Below are 18,925 nucleotides of genomic sequence, written 5' to 3' on the forward strand. Positions count from 1 at the left end.
AGCAGACACAATATATATTTAGTGACTCTTTTATGTATTGGTCATTATTCTGGCAATTATGTTGCTATTCAAAAACATGGAATATTAGCTGAAAATGTACCAATTTGTTTAAAATTTGTTCTTACTGTGAAAATGTAAAATTTTTGATACCGTTTATGTTTTCTTCAGGTTTAAGTGATGATGCTTTGAGCAAGATACCAAGTGATATTGAGTTGTTACGTTTTTCAACAAAATATCCATTAAACCAAATGTTTGAATTAGTTACGTATCTAGAAATGTGTGAGGAATGGGAAGCTATTAAATACAATAATGGAGATAGAATAGAGGTTGCAAAATTTTTGGTGTTAACGAAATGGAAACAGATGAAAGCTGGGAGCAATTTCCAAGCCTTGGCAGAAGCTTTGACAACAATGAATATATCAAAACATTTGTTATGTCAAGTAAGATTATATTGATTCTTTGAAAGAGATCTTTCTGTTATATGCTGGTAGATTTATTGTTTTCATGTTAAAACATAATTATGTAAATTGTACAACATTCTTCAGAATATATCTGAATCAGAAAAAAATAACCAACCAAAATAGGGTATGGTCAGATCATATGTTTTCGTACGTCATATAATTTTTTCTATGTATGCTTTTTCACTGGAATTTGTGATGTCACAACGCAGTCAATATAGCACGAAAACCAAAATGAAACGAGGATAAATAGGGAGCTAATTATATCATATTGTCTTGCAAATGGTTTGTGCTGTTGAAATGATCACATTCGTTGTTGTTTGTTCCACATGTCTAGGTTTCTGTCTCATTGGCAAATACCCCATCTTCCGTTTTATTCACATATCCAATTAATTACTATCTAACTATAAAACCAGGTTTAATTCACCTTTTTGTACATAAGAAAATGCCTATTCCAAGTCAGGAATATGACAGTTGTTGTCCATTTGTTTGTTGCGGTTGATGTTTTGAATTTGCCATTTGATAAGGGACTTTCTGTTTTGGGATTTTTCTTCAGTTTTGTAATTTGTTTTACATATCACAGTATGAGCGTTTAGATTCTGATAGAAAAGTCAGGATCATCAAGGTAAAACAAGCTGCTGACTCTTATTAAGCACCAATCAAACAACGGTATATTTTCCCAATATATATAGGAAGAAACAATTTTCATTTGTCAAGACGTTTTCTGTTTATTCACCCACCCCTCACACTCATCAAGAAATCCAACATTTATAACTGGTCCTGGTCATTTTGCAGTCAGAGATATTCAAAGATAATAAAGCGCCTGATGATAACAAGATGATATCCTGCAATTAGGTGTCTTATCATATATATATATACAGTCCGACAGATATCGCTATGCTGCATCCGTATAATATATATATATCGCTTAAAAGCCTAGCCCAGTGCGGGAATAAGTTTGTTGCTGTTGACGAGTGTGGTATGAACCTGTGTGACCTCAAAATATTATTTCTATTTCTATGACGTATTGCTTGACCTTATGCGAGCTAGCGATTACTTTTATACTTTCTGTTTGAGTTCAAGCTTTTCTGTAGAGCAATGAAAATTAACCCCACTTTCAGATAACAGACAAACATTAAACAGCAGGTTTTTCTTCGACAGCAACCATCGATTTCAAAACTTTAATGTGTACATGATTGTGTAACAAAATCAACAATGTTAATTTCAGCATGCATGTTAAGTGAATGTCAAGTTCAGTTTAAAAATCTGAAGCGTAGGACAACTAGTTCACTTTTGTTTCAAATCAGACAAAGTGTTGATATTTGTTTTTACTGTTGAAATTAGCTGTTATGTTAGAATAGGAAATTGTTCACGATGTTTTTTTGTTGACCATTCGAGATTCTTTCTTTTTCGAACCCCCCATTAGCTGAATGTGTGATTGTAGTAAAACTAGCCTCAATGAATCAATTGAATCGAAAATAAATGCAAAAGATGCGATTTTCATAATTAATTGCAGGATAAAGAAACAGGTTTTTCTTAGCCTTGTACAAATACAGTTGAAATTTAAAGACAATAAACAGTTATTGTTTATATATCTATAAAAAGTGGTTTGGACACACATTATTAATTAAATGTTATTCTCCCTTTTTATCATTTTTGATAATGTAATTGGTTCGACATCACTGTCTATATAACCATGATTACATTATTATCGGTAATTCGTATATTATCCTTTTGATCTTACTGCCTAATATTTTCGAGTATCAACGTACTGACTGTATCACTGAAAATATTAGGCAATACATTGTGTGACGTCATAATTACCGATAAACAGAATAATAGGTAGTTTTGTTTTTGATACTGACTATATCATGTGGAATATCTTAACTCGCCCTAACGGGCTTGTCTAGATATTCCACATGATATAGTCAGTATCAAAAACGAAACAATCTATTATTCTATATATATCAGGAGTGATATATAGAGTTAAATCATAATCGACCAAAAATAGACGAAACGCGCTCCTGGTGTATTGAATTATAATCCTGTTACATTTGACATGCTTGAATGTGTGTCGTTATAATGAAAATCAGATCATTTTTGTATCAGCATAAGATCTATGCAAAATCCTACAATAAAACATTATAACCACTAGAACACACCCGTGACTGAATTAAAGTATACAACTATGCGCAAGCCTTATTTTAGTATTAGTATTGCCATCTGATAAAGTCATGTCGATTATAAGATACACAGTTTTTCTCTGCTTTCAAGTCTCAGTGGCGGATCCAGAACTTTTCCTAAGGGGGGCCCGCTCCAGTCATGCTTCGATGATCCCTATATAATGAACCAAATTTTTCCCACGAAAGGGGGGGCCCGGGCCCCCCTGGATCCGCCTATGAGTCTTTCTGTTTGAACCCGTTGAACTGGAGCTTTTCGGTTATTGGTAATATTAATTATTTGGAAAACAAAAGGTCCTGGAATGGAGTATTTTTTAATCAACAGCATTGTCCTATATAAGTTATAAATAAAGTTGAATTCTTTGCTTTGCTGTTTTACGTCATGCCCACTAACAAATTTAAAACTGTACCTATACGCCTTATTTTTAGTCCAGACTTTTAGTATTCGTATTGTTATCTTAGAAAGTCTTACTGATTAAAATACTACAATAGGTAACAATTTGACAATTTAGTAGTGTCAACCCTGTGGTTATGACCCGTGTATATAGCATATTAGTCCTGAATACAACGTTTGGTGGTGCGCCTGTCAGATGCGGAACATACAGATAAGGTAATAGGTAACAGGTGAATATACTATTGGTATCGGTAGCGGACTCGACCCGGAACTTCTTAATTATTGGCAATATTAATTACGTGGAAAACAAAAGGGCCTGGAGTGGTGTAATTTTTAATCTACACTTTTGCACTATATTAGTTATATATAAAGTTGAATTCTGTGATTCGTCGTTTTTACGTGATGACGACTGACAAATTGGACCTCGTAATTTTAGTATTATAGATGCTTGTTTCCAAGAAAAGGATGTAATTTTTCCAGTATTTATCAATTGTAGTTACACATTTTTTTCCATTTCTTTTACATTTGTATGTGTCAGACATATTGTAGATTAAGATAAAACCTTTGAAATAAAAAATCCTAATATAAAGCATAATAATCATGTCTTTTTCCAAAGAAAATGATGTACGGTTATCACATTCATTGTCGATGCCTATCACATCTCCTTATTTTTAATTTAATTTCTATGTCATGAAAAGTAGTTCAGATATTACTGATATTGGTACTGAAACTTCTATATAACTGTTTATGCATTCAATATTTGCTTTTATGTATGAGCTTTTAATCAAGCGTATATGCAGCTTTGAACACGTACACTTTAACAGTACAAACAGACTGTAGATTTAGGGCAAGTAGTAAGAGTGAATTGCAGCTTATTGGCTAGGCACTATACATAATTGTCAAATATTAAATCTGTTTTAGTATCCCTTAATCGTTGCTGCGTCCATGAAATGGGAGAACTTTTACTTGTCGCCCATGTTTAGGCTACCCAAAATTAAAGAGGATGTGACATACGTATGGATGTGTTTAGTTTTTAGCTCACCTGGCCAAAAGGGCCAAGTGAGCTTTTCTCATCACTTGGCGTCCGTCGTCCGGCGTCGTTAACTTTTACAAAAATCTTCTCCTGAAACTACTGGGCCAAATTTAAAACTTGGCCAGAATCATCATTGGGGTATCTAGTTTAAAAAATGTGTCCGGTGACCCGGCCAACCAACCAAGATGGCCGCCATGGCTAAAAATAGAACATGGGGGTAAAATGCAGTTTTTGGCTTATAACTCAAAAACCAAAGCATTAAGAGCAAATCTGACAGGAAGTAAAATTGTTCATCAGGTCACGATCTATCTGCCCTGGAATTTTCAGATGAATTGGATAATCGGTTGTTAGGTTGCTGCCCCTGAATTGGTAATTTTGAGGAAATTTTGCTGTTTTTTTTTGTTATTATCTTGAATAATATTATAGATAGAGATAAACTGTAAACAGCAATAATGTACAGCAAAGTAAGAACTAAAAATAAGTCAGTATGACCAAAATAGTCAATTGACCCCCTAAGGAGTTATTGCCCTTCATAGTCAATTTTTAACAATTTTCTTAAAATTTGAAGATTTTCAATAACATTTTCCACAGAAAGTACTGTTATAGATAGAGATAATTGTAAGCAGCAAGAATGTTTAGTAAAGTAAAATCTACAAACACATCACCATCACCAAAACACAATTTTGTCATGAATCCATCTGTGTCCTTTGTTTAATATTCACATAGACCAAGGTGAGCGACACAGGCTCTTTAGAGCCTCTAGTTTTATCTAAACATAATTTTTCAAGACAAAGTAACTTCTGTATTGTACCTCTCGAATCTGAAGTGGGTAATTGATGTTGAGAAGGTTTTTTTTTGTTGCTTGTGTGTTCTCTTGTTCCTTCTTTTGTTAATATATATCTGTTCCTGTTTCCTTTAACAGAATTTCTCTCAAATTCACATGCTTTATTTTGTTCTGTCAATTTTAAATAATATAAAGTATGTGCCAAATGCTAGGGTATCTTATCCTTAACTTTGCTTGCAGTACATCTAGTATGTTATACCTTTAACATTATCCAACTGTTAAATTTTGGGCAGAAGTATTATAAGCAGGATACAGAAATACATGTTATCATGCATATTGTTGTCATTTCTTAATGTACGATTATATTTTATAGGTAAGAAGAGTCCGAGTAGCAGAAACAGGTATGTAACGGAAATGTAAAAGCAATGTTAATTCAGCTGTTCATAGGAATTTCCTTAATTCATGTTATTCATAGGAATTTCCTTAATTCATGTTATTCATATTAATTTGTTTTACCATTAAAATGTATTTGGAAATTATGGTATACACATAGATATGTAAACAAAACAAGGCAAAGATAGAAAATGTTTACATTTATTTATTATATCCTTATGTGATTAATTGCCTATTTTTTTTTACAATTTTTATACGACCGCAAATTTTGAAAAAATTTTCGTCGTATATTGCTATCACGTTGGCGTCGTCGTCGTCCGAATACTTTTAGTTTTTGCACTCTAACTTTAGTAAAAAGGCATAGAAATCTATATAATTTTAACACAAGGTTTATGACCATAAAAGGAAGGTTGGTATTGATTATGGGAGTTTTGGTCCCAACATTTTAGGAATTAGGGGCCAAAAAGGGCCCAAATAAGCATTTTCTTGGTTTTCGCACTATAACTTTAGTTTAAGTTAATAGAAATCTATGAAATTTTGACACAAGGTTTATGACCACAAAAGAAAGGTTGGGATTGATTTTGGGAGTTTTGGTTTCAACAGTTTAGGAATTAGGGGCCAAAAAAGGGCCCAAATAAGCATTATTCTTGGTTTTCGAACAATAACTTTAGTTTAAGTAAATAGAAATCAATGAAATTTAAACACAATGTTTATGACCACAAAAGGAAGGTTGGTATTGATTTTGGGAGTTAAGGTCCCAACAGTTTAGGAATTAGGGGCCAAAAAGGGACCCAAATATGCATTTATCTTGGTTTTCGCACCATAACGTTAGTATAAGTAAATAGAAATCTATGATATTTAAACACAAGGTTTATGACCATAAAAGGAAGGTTGGTATTGTTTTTGGGAGTTTAGGTCCCAACAGTTTAGGAATAAGGGGCCCAAAGGGTCCAAAATTAAACTTTGTTTGATTTCATCAAAATTGAATAATTGGGGTTCTTTGATATACCGCATCTAACTGTGTATGTAGATTCTTAACTTTTGGTACCGTTTTCAAATTGGTCTACATTAAGGTCCAAAGGGTCCAAAATTAAACTTAGTTTGATTTTGACAAAAAATGAATCGGTTGTGTTCTTTGATATGTTGAATCTAAAAATGTACTTAGATTCTTGATTATTGGCCCAGTTTTCAAGTTGGTCCAAATCGGGGTCCAAAATTAAACTTTGTTTGATTTCATCAAAAATTGAATAAATGGGGTTCTTTGATATGCCAAATCTAACTGTGTATGTAGATTCTTCATTTTTGGTCCTGTTTTCAAATTGGTCTACGTGCATTAAAGTCCAAAGGGTCCAATATTAAACTAAGTTTGATTTGCTGAATCTAAACATGTACTTAGATTTTTGATTATGGGCCCAGTTTTCAAGTTGGTCCAAATCAGGATCTAAAATTATTATATTAAATATTGTGCAATAGCAAGTCCTTTCAATTGCACAGTATTGCGCAATGGCAAGAAATATCTAATTGCACAATATTGTGAAATAGCAAATTTTTTTTAATTAGAGTTATCTTTCTTTGTCCAGAATAGTAAGCAAGAAATATCTTATTGCACAATATTGTGCAATAGCAAGAATTTTTTTTAATTGGAGTTATCTTTCTTTGTCCAGAATCAACTTAAATCTTTGTTATATACAATATACAATGTATATTCACTTTTTACTACCAACTGATAAATTAAAATAATCTTTACCATTCAGTGATAAAAAGCAGTTTTTTTACATCTTAATATTTTATAATGTATTTAAATGAGTAGTTATTGTTGCAAACTTCATTAGAATATTTTAATTGAGATTAGTTTTGGAATAATGGAAAGAGGGATGTGATTAAAAAAATTGGGTTCAATTTTTCTCATTTGAAATTTCATAAATAAAAAGAAAATTTCTTCAAACATTTTTTTGAGAGGATTACTATTCAACAGCATAGTGAATTGCTCTAAGAGAAAACAAAAAATTTAAGTTCATTAGAACACATTCATTCTGTGTCAGAAACCTATGCTGTGTCAACTATTTAATCACAATCCAAATTTAGAGCTGAATCCAGCTTGAATGTTGTGTCCATACTTGCCCCAACCGTTCAGGGTTCAACCTCTGCGGTCGTATAAAGCTACGCCCTGCAGAGCATCTGGTTGCTTTTGCCTTTAACAATAAATATTGACATTTTTAAACTGATAAGGGACAACATCAAAATTTCAATGTAGGATAAAAAAAACTTCATTCACATAGTTTTTTCACTGACCCCCACACCTCCCTTCTTATCTTAAGGGGGTTCGCGGGTCTAAATCATTTATATAGGATTTCTCTATATTTTTCTATAAATGAACTTTATCTTATAGTTAATAGAAAAATAAAATAAAAAAGTGGGGTCACCGTTCATTTGCGCTCACAATCTGCCTTCGAAAGAAGCATACATTTTTGTAAAGGTGTTTTTTTTTCTGTTGAAGTAAGAGGAAAAATAAAGGTAATATCGAAATAAAAAAAAGAAATTTATTACAGAAATCGCTAAAATTTGACAATAATTTAGTTTAAGTACAGCTTATATGGAAATTATATTAAAAAAGATAGGTCACCGATGAGTTGAAAAAGATATTTCAATTTTAGAGCCAAAAAATGGCATTTTTCCACCAAAGGGAGATAATTTGGAAATTTTTCAATGATATATACATTTTGAAAGTCATCTGGGGCCAACACCAATTGATTGTTTTGAATGATTTTTGTACCATATGATAAAGTAACAACTACAAAAGGAAATAAATAAAATTTGTAATGAAAAACAAATGTTTGATTTTTTTCTGAAATTTTTATACCCTCGAGCCTCCTTGATTTGGGAAAAATTGATACCAATAGGGATATATGTAAAAATCGATTTTAGAAATACAAAACTTGCAGAATTTTAACACCCCCCACCCCCAAACTATTTGATTTAAGTTTTTTATCCTACATCGATCTTTTGATGTCGTCCCTAAATCAAATATAATTTGATCTTAATATTCAGTTCAAATATGACTGATTCCTGCTACTTCGAACATCAATTTTTAATATTTGCTTATTGTATCCCGCCTCTAGGCATAGAGTTCATTAAATAGAGGGACAGTCAAACTCACAAGTGTCACCCATGTCCAATACGTACTTCTGTCCTATTGGTCCGCCCATTATGTACATTTCAAAACTCCCTCTAACTATAATTTCTCTACACTACAAGTTATATGCTATGCTTATTATCACAAATCAAGTTCGAATTTGGGTGGCGTCACTTCTACAGTTCATGAGTGATGTCGTTTTATAAATATATAAAAGGATATTTTTTGTTTCCGTTTTGTAGCTTGAGTTTGTTTGCATCAACCAAATGTTATAAAATTTATACACAATGCGTAGTACCACGCATCCCAGATAAAGTTAGAAGTTGTATTGGATGGTGTCATTTTTCCACGTTTAGAACTCATGCCTCCAAACAATCATAAAAATTGCTGAATTTTCCCAGTAGTCAGCACTTCGGTGTTGACATGAATATCAATTATATGGTCATTTTTATAAATTTTCTGTATACAAAACTTTGAATTTTTCGAAAAACTAAGGATTTTCTTACCCCAGGAGTAGATTACCTTAGCCGTATTTGGCACAACTTTTTGGAATTTTGGGTCCTCAATGCTCTTCAACTTTGTATTTGTTTGGCTTTTTAACTATTTTGATCTGAGCGTCACTGATGAGTCTTATGTAGACGAAACGCGCGTCTGGCGTATAAAATTATAATCCTGGTACTTTTGATAACTATTTACACCACTGGGTCGATGCCACTGCTGGTGGACGTTTCGTCCCCGAGGGTATCACCAGCCCAGTAGTCAGCACTTCGGTGTTGACATGAATATCAATTATATGGTCATTTTTATAAATTTTCTGTATACAAAACTTTGAATTTTTCGAAAAACTAAGGATTTTCTTACCCCAGGAGTAGATTACCTTAGCCGTATTTGGCACAACTTTTTGGAATTTTGGGTCCTCAATGCTCTTCAACTTTGTATTTGTTTGGCTTTTTAACTATTTTGATCTGAGCGTCACTGATGAGTCTTATGTAGACGAAACGCGCGTCTGGCGTATAAAATTATAATCCTGGTACTTTTGATAACTATTTACACCACTGGGTCGATGCCACTGCTGGTGGACGTTTCGTCCCCGAGGGTATCACCAGCCCAGTAGTCAGCACTTCGGTGTTGACATGAATATCAATTATATGGTCATTTTTATAAATTTTCTGTATACAAAACTTTGAATTTTTCGAAAAACTAAGGATTTTCTTACCCCAGGAGTAGATTACCTTAGCCGTATTTGGCACAACTTTTTGGAATTTTGGGTCCTCAATGCTCTTCAACTTTGTATTTGTTTGGCTTTTTAACTATTTTGATCTGAGCGTCACTGATGAGTCTTATGTAGACGAAACGCGCGTCTGGCGTATAAAATTATAATCCTGGTACTTTTGATAACTATTTTTTCCGTTTTCTTACTTTAGTTTGTCTTCACCAAATGTTTTGTAACTTGAACACACCACTTATTACCACAAAACACTGATCGAATTCAAAATTGGGTTGCGTCACTTTTTACTGTTCAGGAGATATGCTCCTGTTCAGGAGATATGCTCCTTTATATTGCCGATTTTTTTTAGAAAATTGTAGAGAATTATAACCACTTAAACAGATCGACTTTAAAATGGGTAGCGTCTCTTTAACTATCCTGAGTTATGCCCCTTTTATAATTGAAATATTAGAATTCTGTCGGTTAAGGTCTCTAACTTTATTTTTACTCAACCAAATTACAAAACTGTGTCACATTTATTTTGAATTATTTTCATATACTGACATTTCAGACATTCCTTCCGAATACATGGATTGTATCCCAACCGATGAGATTTTGGATGCATTAGCACCACAAATTGGTCAGATATTTTTTCAACTTGGTGCTGAAATTGGATTGTCTATTCCAACACTAGAAAATATACAGAGCAATCATCCCCACGACTTAGCAGCTCAGAATAGTGAAGTACTGTTCACATGGAGAGAAGACAGATCAGTGAAACCTACAATACGGGTACTGGTACAGGCTTTAGTAAATGTTGGAAGAGGATCACTTTGTTTACAGGAAGTTTTAACGAATGTGGATCCTAATACCCTTAGAGAATCAGAAGCAGTGAGATATAATGGTGCAATTTCCAAGAAACCAAACAAATGTCCAATAGCTTGAAAGTGGACACCACAGAGTAAAGTTACAACAATAATGAAGGAGAAAAAGAAGACTACAGCTAAGGAGAAAACTATAAAATGCAATCCGGTTTTATTATGCCCCACCTACGATAGTAGAGGGGCATTATGTTTTCTGGTGTGTGGCTCCATTCGTCTGTTCGTCTGTGCGTCCGTTCGTCTGTGCGTCCGTTCAGGTTAAAGTTTTTGGTCAAGGTAGTTTTTGATGAAGCTGAAGTCCAATCAACTTGAAACTTAGTACACTTGTTGCTTATGATATGATCTTTCTAATTTTAAGCCAAATTAGACTTTTGACCCCAATTTCAACGTCAACTGAACATAGAAAATGAAAGGGGGAGTTTCAGGTTAAAGTTTTTGGTCAAGGTAGTTTTTGATGAAGCTGAAGTCCAATCAACTTGAAACTTAATACACTTGTTGCTTATGATATGATCTTTCTAATTTTAAACCCAAATTAGACTGTTGACCCCAATTTCACGGTTCACTAAACATAGAAAATGAAAGTGGGAGTTTCAGGTTCAAGTTTTTGGTCAAGGTAGTTTTTGATGAAATTGAAGTCCAATCAACTTGAAACTTAGTACACATGTTCCCTATAGTATAATCTTTCTAATTTAATGGCAAATTAGATAATTATCCAATTTTTACAGTTCATGGAACATGGAAAAGGATAGTGCAAGTGGGGCATCCGTGTACTTTGGACACATTCTTGTTGTTTCTAAAATACCTTCACTTTTGCATTTTATTTGTTCCATATATTCCGCGTGCAGCAGGAAAAATGGGTATAGTAGTCGCCTGTCTTTTTGTCCTTCCATCTGATACAACAATGCTAAGAGACTGTCCATATACTCTGCGTGCAGCAGGGGACATAGGTAAAGTCTTTGCCTGTCTATTTGTCCTTCCATCTGATACAACAATGCTAAGAGACTGTCCATATACTCTGCGTGCAGCAGGGGACATAGGTAAAGTCTTTGCCTGTCTATTTGTCCTTCCATCTGATACAACAATGCTAAGAGACTGTCCATATACTCTGCGTGCAGCAGGGGACATAGGTAAAGTCTTTGACTGTCTATTTGTCCTTCCATCTGATACAACAATGCTAAGAGACTGTCCATATACTCTGCGTGCGGCAGGGGACATAGGTTAAGTCTTTGCCTGTCTATTTGTCCTTCCATCTGATACAATAATGCTAAGAGACTGTCCATATATTCCGCGTGCAGCAGGGGACATAGGTATAGTCTTTGACTGTCTATTTGTCCTTCCATCTGATACAACAATGCTAAGAGACTGTTTGACAGAAAGCTTTCATACATGTAATTTATACAATTATTTTCATGTATTTGTTTTCTGTACTTTATTGTTATTTTGATTTGACAATTGAATGGGGGCGGTGTAAGACTTTTTTGACAATAGTAACACAGTGAAGTTCTTATTGGAATGGGTTTGCTCAGTAAAGACAGAGATTTTTTTGGGGGAATTGGTTTGATTAATAAAGACAGAATAGACTCAAGTTTACTGTTCCAGTGTTATGTTACTTGAATGTTTGAAAATTTCAAAATTTTGATGTTTCTATATAATTAATGGAGAAAATCTTTTTGTAATTGATTCGTAAAATTCTGGAATATTGGCAAGCTCGTGCAATATAAAACAATACTCTAGACAATATTTATGCAATAACCTATAATGTTGTAAAATTTATGTATTTTCAAGTGTATGCCTCCTCATATGATAATGTAATATAATAATGCATATATACAGTTTATTTTTTACATATTTTGCATATATATATATATATAGATATAAACTTGAACATGCAAATGATTATTTTTATCCATTCTGAAAATATTTCATTAACTTCAGGACTGTATGTTCAAATCTTTTGTCTTTAATATAAAATTTGTGATTACAACTAGAAACAGGTTATGTAACTTCTGAGTTTCACCTTTGCAATAGCAATACTTGCTTACTAAAGTAAAATGTTCCTCTTCCTGAAGCAGGGAGTATTTACTCAAGAACTTGTAATGATCTCAATATTGTAATGATCTCAATATTTAAAGAGAAGGAATATGGTGTACATGTATTTCAGCAGTAGCATGCCAGACTCTGCCGTATATTTCTATATTTCAACAAATTGAGACCTGTTTGTGTAATAACCACTTATCAGAATGAAATATAAGGAGATAGTGAGCGATTAAATGAGTAAACTGTCCCCCAAATGGTAAAATCATGTGAATTTAAGCAACTAAAGCCTACTGTACCGCATTCACCAAAAAGCAAAATCGAGTTATTGTAAGCTGAAAATCCCTACATAAAAAAAAGGTGAAACAGTTCAAACTGATTTATGATAAAACAAATAACTACTAAAAAGGTGGTGTTTAACGACCTTGACTTCCCATGAGGGTCCAGCATGGTCGGTTTTCCCCTTTTTTAGCTCACCTGGCCCACAGGGCCAAGTGAGCTTTACTCATCACTTGGCGTCCGGCGTCGTCCTGTGTCGTCATCCGTCGTCCTTCGTCGTTAACTTTTACAAAAATCTTCTCCTCTGAGAACCAAACTTGGCCACAATCATCATTGGGGTATCTGGTTAAAGAAATGTGTCCGGTGACCCGGCCAACTAACCAAGATGTCCGCCATGGCTAAAAATAGAACATAGGGGTCAAATGCAGTTTTTGGCTTATAACTCAAAAACCGAAGCATTTAGAGCAAATCTGACATGTGTTAAATTGTTTATCAGGTAAAGATCTATCTGCCCTGAAATTTTCAGTTGAATTGGACAACCCGTTGTTAGGTTGCTGCCCCATAATTGGTAATTTTAAGGAAATTTTGCTGTTTTTGGTTATTATCTTGAATATTATTATAGATAAAGATAAACTGTAAACAGCAATAATGTTCAGCAAAGTAAGATTTACAAATAAGTTTACATGACCAAAATGGTCAGTTGACCCCTTTAGGAGTTACTGCCCTTTATAGTCAATTTTAAACCATTTTTCGTGAATCTTAGTAATCTTTTAGAAAAATCTTCTCCTCTGAAACTACTGGACCAAATGAAAGCAAACTTGGCCACAATCATCATTGGGGTTTCAAGTTTAAAAAATGAGTCCAGTGACTCGGCCAACCAACCAAGATGGCTGCCATGGCTAAAAACATGACTCAAAGACCAAAGCATTTAAAGCAAATTTGACCGGAGGTGAAATTGTTTATCAGGTGAAAATCTGTCTGCCTTAGAATTTTCAGATGAATCGGATAACCGGTTGTTAAGTTGCTGCCCCTGAATTGGTAATTTTAAGGAAATTTTGCCGTTTTTTTGTTATTATTTTGAATATTATTATAGTTAGAGATAAACTGTAAACAGCAATAATGTACAGCAAAGTAAGACCTAAAAATAAGTCAACATGACCAAAATGGTCAATTGACCCCCTAAGGAGTTATTGCCCTTTATAGTCAATTTTTAACAATTTTCATAAAATTTGTAAATTTTCACTAACATTTTCCACTGAAACTACTGGGCCAAGTTCATTATAGATAGAGATTATTGTAAGCAGCAAGAATGTTTAGTAAAGTAAGATCTACAAACACACCAGCATCACCAAAACACAATTTTGTCATGTGTCCTTTGTTTAATATTCACATAGACCAAGGTGAGCGACACAGGCTCTTTAGAGCCTCTAGTTTAATTTTTATTTATTGCAAAAGTGCATATATAAAAAGTTGTCTCCCTTTATATAGGACACCATCTATAAGTACACATAGTATTAATAATAAAATTTGTATATATATGTTCACCATAATTTTAACATATAAACAAGCTGTGTTTTTATTGTGTGATTCTCATTATGATTTATCATGTATAAGTTACTGTATTATTTTATTAAAATTGTCAATATTTTTTCTTTTTTTTTCTTTTAATAATATATCAATAATGCACCTGTATTTTGATAACAAACCCACATTTGCTTGAGGATATTTTCACCCGCTGCATGTTAAACCCCGCCATATGCTGTATGTGTATGCCTGTCCCAAGTCAGGAGCCTGAATACAGTTTTTTATATATATATAAGGGACATTCCATAAGCATCAAAAATATTCTTAAAACTGAAAAAGTTGCAGATCAAAGATACAGAAGGGCATTTAAACGTTGTCTTAAAGAAAAGCAGACGATGCAATGGCTATGAAAGAAGAAAAAATCAAAAATCGAACATCAGTACACACAACTCCAAACAGAAAAGCTAAGACATGAGAAACATCAACTTTACCAAAAACGGGTGATCTCAGGAGCTCTGGAAGGGTAAGAATATTCTGGTCCACTAGTGACACCTGTAATGTTTTTTCTTGGCAAGCAAACATTTGGTGAAAAGTCACATACGTTGATGTCACTGTCAAAGAAAATGAATTAGATTGTGACTTGGACAATTAGACCAAATCTGGGTTCCTCCTTTACACAGATTTTCTTAACGATAACAAAAATGATGGCTTCTTGTATGTTATAAGTAATACCTTCAACTAAATCATGTTCAATAGATATATTTATTGCAGCAAGCCTCTTTAATAAAAATAATGAATGGAGTTCATGTCATTAGTGGAATAGCTAGTTCCTCCTCTGATTTTAGGGAGTTCATGTCATTTGTGGGACAACTAGTTCCTCCTTTAGGAGTTCATGTCATTAGTGGAATAGCTTATTCCTCCACAGGTTCAATGGAGTTTCTGTCACTAGTAGAGCAGCTAGTTCCTTTTTCAGGAGTTTATGTCATTAGTGGTATAGCTAGTTCATCTTCTGATTTTAGGGAGTTAATGTCACTTTTGTAACAGCTAGTTCCTACACAAGTTTAACGGAGTTCAAGTCCCAATTGAAGCAGCATGTCCTTCTACGGGTTTAAGGGAGTTAGTGTGTCAAGCGAAGTAGCTACATGTAGTTGTTCCACCGGTTTAATGGAGTCCATGTTCCTTGTAGAGCAGCTCGTTCCCATACTGAATTTATCGAGTTCATGTCACTTGTGGATCAGTTATTTCCTCCACAGGTTAAACATAGTTCATGTCACTTGTGGAGCAGCTAGTTCCATCATTTGTTTAAAGGAGTTCATGGCACTAGGGGATCAATATTTTTTCCACAGGTTAAACATAGTTCATGTCACTTGTGGATCAGCTATTTCCTCCACAGGTTAAACATAGTTCATGTCACTTGTGGAGCAGCTAGTTCCACCACTTGTTTAAAGAAGTTCATGTCACCAGGGGATCATGATTACACTCAGATGCTGATGCACGATTTTGAAAGGGGCCAACGTTTTGGTGGGACATGCAAAACGTCTATGCGTTAGCCATATATGTAGCTCTATAAGGGAGCCTGCTCCCCCTTAACCCGTCTCTTTATAGAAGGTCCGAGTTGACTGTCTAAATGGTCTTATTAGTAGATACTTTGTCCGAGCTGTCCCATATTCAATGACAAGGTTAACAATAGAAGATATGGGTGAACAGAAGTGTTGTCTATTACGTAGCAAACTGTTATAGATAAAAAAAAATCTAACTGCTGCAGAGATGGTGAGAAAATCTCAGATCTACCTGGATGCACTGCAGTCTAAATGGTCTAGGAGACAAAAGCTGTCAGACCACTTATTTTCCTTTATGCCTTTTTATCATTTTTGACAGATTTGGATGTACACGTGTACTTTTGAAAACTGTAATTGAAAATGAGCAACAGGACAACATCTACCAAAAAGTCAAAAGACTAAAATCGGCTGTCGACTCCATATTGCCCCTACATGACAATTTTTACCCATTTTTTATTTTATGTGGAAAGTATCAGATAGAGCAAAACTGTAAAACTATTATCAGCAGGAGAAGATCTGTTCGTTGGGTAACATGAAACTTCAGTCATCATTATAAGAGAGATTGCTTTTAAATGATGATTTTACTTTTGCTAGAAACAGTAAAAAGTAAAAATAATCGGCAAGACTAATTGTACAAATAAGTCAACGTAGCTTTAATATTCAGTCAGTTCATAGGTCTGGACTTAATTTATATTTTTTTTCCAGTAATTTTGGGATTATGTTGCAGATGAATATAAAAAGAAACTAATTAAAACCATGATCAGCTAAACAAGACCTATTTATGTGTCAAGGTTGAAATAGCCAGACATCTTCTCATGGAAGTCAATGATTGCACATAATTGGTGATCATATGCCATTTTTTAGGGAACTATTGTAGATTACAGAATGTGTAAAAAATAAATAAAAAATAAGCAGAAAAAATCTACAAAAAGTTGCATGGAACAAATATATGATAACTGACTTCATAATTTTAACATTCAGTTTAGTTTTTTTAAATAGTAACTTACATGTACCTTAATATAGATATATGCCTAAAATCAACACCGTTTTTCTATGACGAAACTATTTGGCTGTTCATTTTTTGTGTTGTTGAGTTGCTGTCTCATTCAGGTATAATAAACTGTCTAATAGGTCTAGAATGGCCTGTTACAATGCAACATTTTTGTCGGTTTCAAACATTCCCGTCATTTTTCAGTGGCAGTCTAAATTACCCGTCCTTTATCTTGGTCGATCTACATGTAAATTGCTGAACCTAGTACCTATGATCATTATTAGTTTTTATTGTCCTTCATCCTGGGTGAACTATTTGCCACTGGACATTAAGCAAACACAAATCAATCAAACGATCAGTGACGTATACCCTAGATCTTTTTTTAGTCAAATGCTTTATACATTTTGTTGTATTTCTTACAATATAACAACGTAATTATGTCATGGAACGTTTTGATGATATCAGCTTAGTAAATGAAGGACAACTTCACCAATCCTTAATACCTACAAGGAATATCAATTATCATACATGTGTCACCAGTATGTGAATCAGAAACTTGTATGTTATATGGGACAATATGGTGTGAACTTGAAGGTACACACATGATGATGTAACATTGTGAACTGTTATTATTTTTGAAAGACCTCTATTTAATGTTTCTAATGATTAATTGTATGAGAAAAAAATAGCTTTTCAGTTTCAATGATAATCATTTCCAGACTCGAGGCAATTAAATACTCGAAATATTGTAGAGACCTCTGTCTAATGTATTAAGTCCGTACTTTGATCTCGAGGTTGGTTTAATTTCTATGTAGGTGGGTTGCTGTCACATTGATATCTTCTTCGTTTCTTCTTTCGTTGTATGAAACCAATTTCAGTATGCAGAAAACGTATTTGTTGGATTAATCATGTGTGAGCTAAGTATAGAATTTACAATGGAAACGGGGAATATGTCAAAAAGACGACAATCCGACCAAAGAGCAGAAAAACAGCCCAAGGCCACTAATGGTTATTCAAAACATCGAGAAAATCGTGCACTTGGAGGCAGAGTTCAGCTGACATTTAAACAATAATGCACACTAGTTCAGCAAAATGTACGCTACACTAAACTCTGAAACATATTATAATTAAACCAAAATTTAATAAATAAGAAGACTTACAAAGTCTATAGGTTCCCGACTTGGCACCGGCGCAAACATTTGACGGGGTTAAACATGTTTTGTGAGATCTAAAACCTCCCCTATACATCTAATTCAGCCAATGTGGACTAAACAAACACCCAACAATACGGACAGTAAAACTAAGTTTTAAAGAAGTCCGAATTAAATGTGTGACATGGTAACAGAAGAAACTAAGCAAAATTACAATGATCCGCATGAGTTAACAAAAGGCTAATGGCAGTTATTGATATGCCATCTCCAGACGTCAATAAAACGGATCAAAGATTATGTCTTCATCATATGAGTTGCATCATCTCGGATTTTGGAAAAATTCTATGCAAAATTGGATGGTCGAGTACAAGTATTTAGGTTTCAAAGTGCAGAAACGTCATCAGCATTATAAACATTGAGCTGCCATAGATGAGAGTTACAATCAAATCCGTCCCCGATGTGTTCCTAATGCAGAAAATGTGAAAAAGATACAGAAGAAGTTTTCCCATCTTTATTGATTAAATGGTTGTTCTTTGTTACACGTCTAGTAGCAAATATTTTATGTATATTCAGTACGAGAACAAATTAACAATAACTTCAATAGACTGGTACTTAAGAAGTCGAAGAAAGACAATAGTAAGACAAACAAAAAATAATGATCAGACAAACAATAAAACAACAACCAGACAAACAATAAAACAACAACCAGACAAACAATAAAACAACAACCAGACAAACAATAAAACAACGACCAGACAAACAACTGTCCACGATTAATAGAAAAGATTGATCGACGGATAAAAACAATTCTTTCTCCACTAGTTGCATCCGTCATCCATCGTTCATGGTAAGTAAAATTTCACCGATAATTTCATTCGGAGACAATCGATTTTAATAATGAGGCTGGATTGGTGCTCAACGAAT

General features: G+C 33.8%; 1 protein-coding gene and 1 long non-coding RNA gene across 3 annotated transcripts in view; both read left to right on the forward strand.

Moving 5' to 3' along the window:
* LOC139499568 (uncharacterized) overlaps window positions 1-14,425 on the forward strand; it is a 68,315-nt gene extending 53,890 nt beyond the window's left edge. The window contains exons 11-13 of the mRNA XM_071288304.1: window positions 169-440; window positions 5,223-5,250; window positions 10,154-14,425. Coding sequence (XP_071144405.1) covers window positions 169-440; window positions 5,223-5,250; window positions 10,154-10,527 — 674 coding nt within the window. The 3' untranslated portion in view covers window positions 10,528-14,425. The remainder of the gene's footprint in view (window positions 1-168; window positions 441-5,222; window positions 5,251-10,153) is intronic.
* LOC139499572 (uncharacterized) overlaps window positions 1-18,925 on the forward strand; it is a 322,251-nt gene that overhangs the window by 91,033 nt on the left and 212,293 nt on the right. The window lies entirely within an intron of this gene.

The sequence above is a fragment of the Mytilus edulis genome, chromosome 12 (assembly GCF_963676685.1).
Source record: "Mytilus edulis chromosome 12, xbMytEdul2.2, whole genome shotgun sequence".
NCBI classification, from domain to species: domain Eukaryota; kingdom Metazoa; phylum Mollusca; class Bivalvia; order Mytilida; family Mytilidae; genus Mytilus; species Mytilus edulis.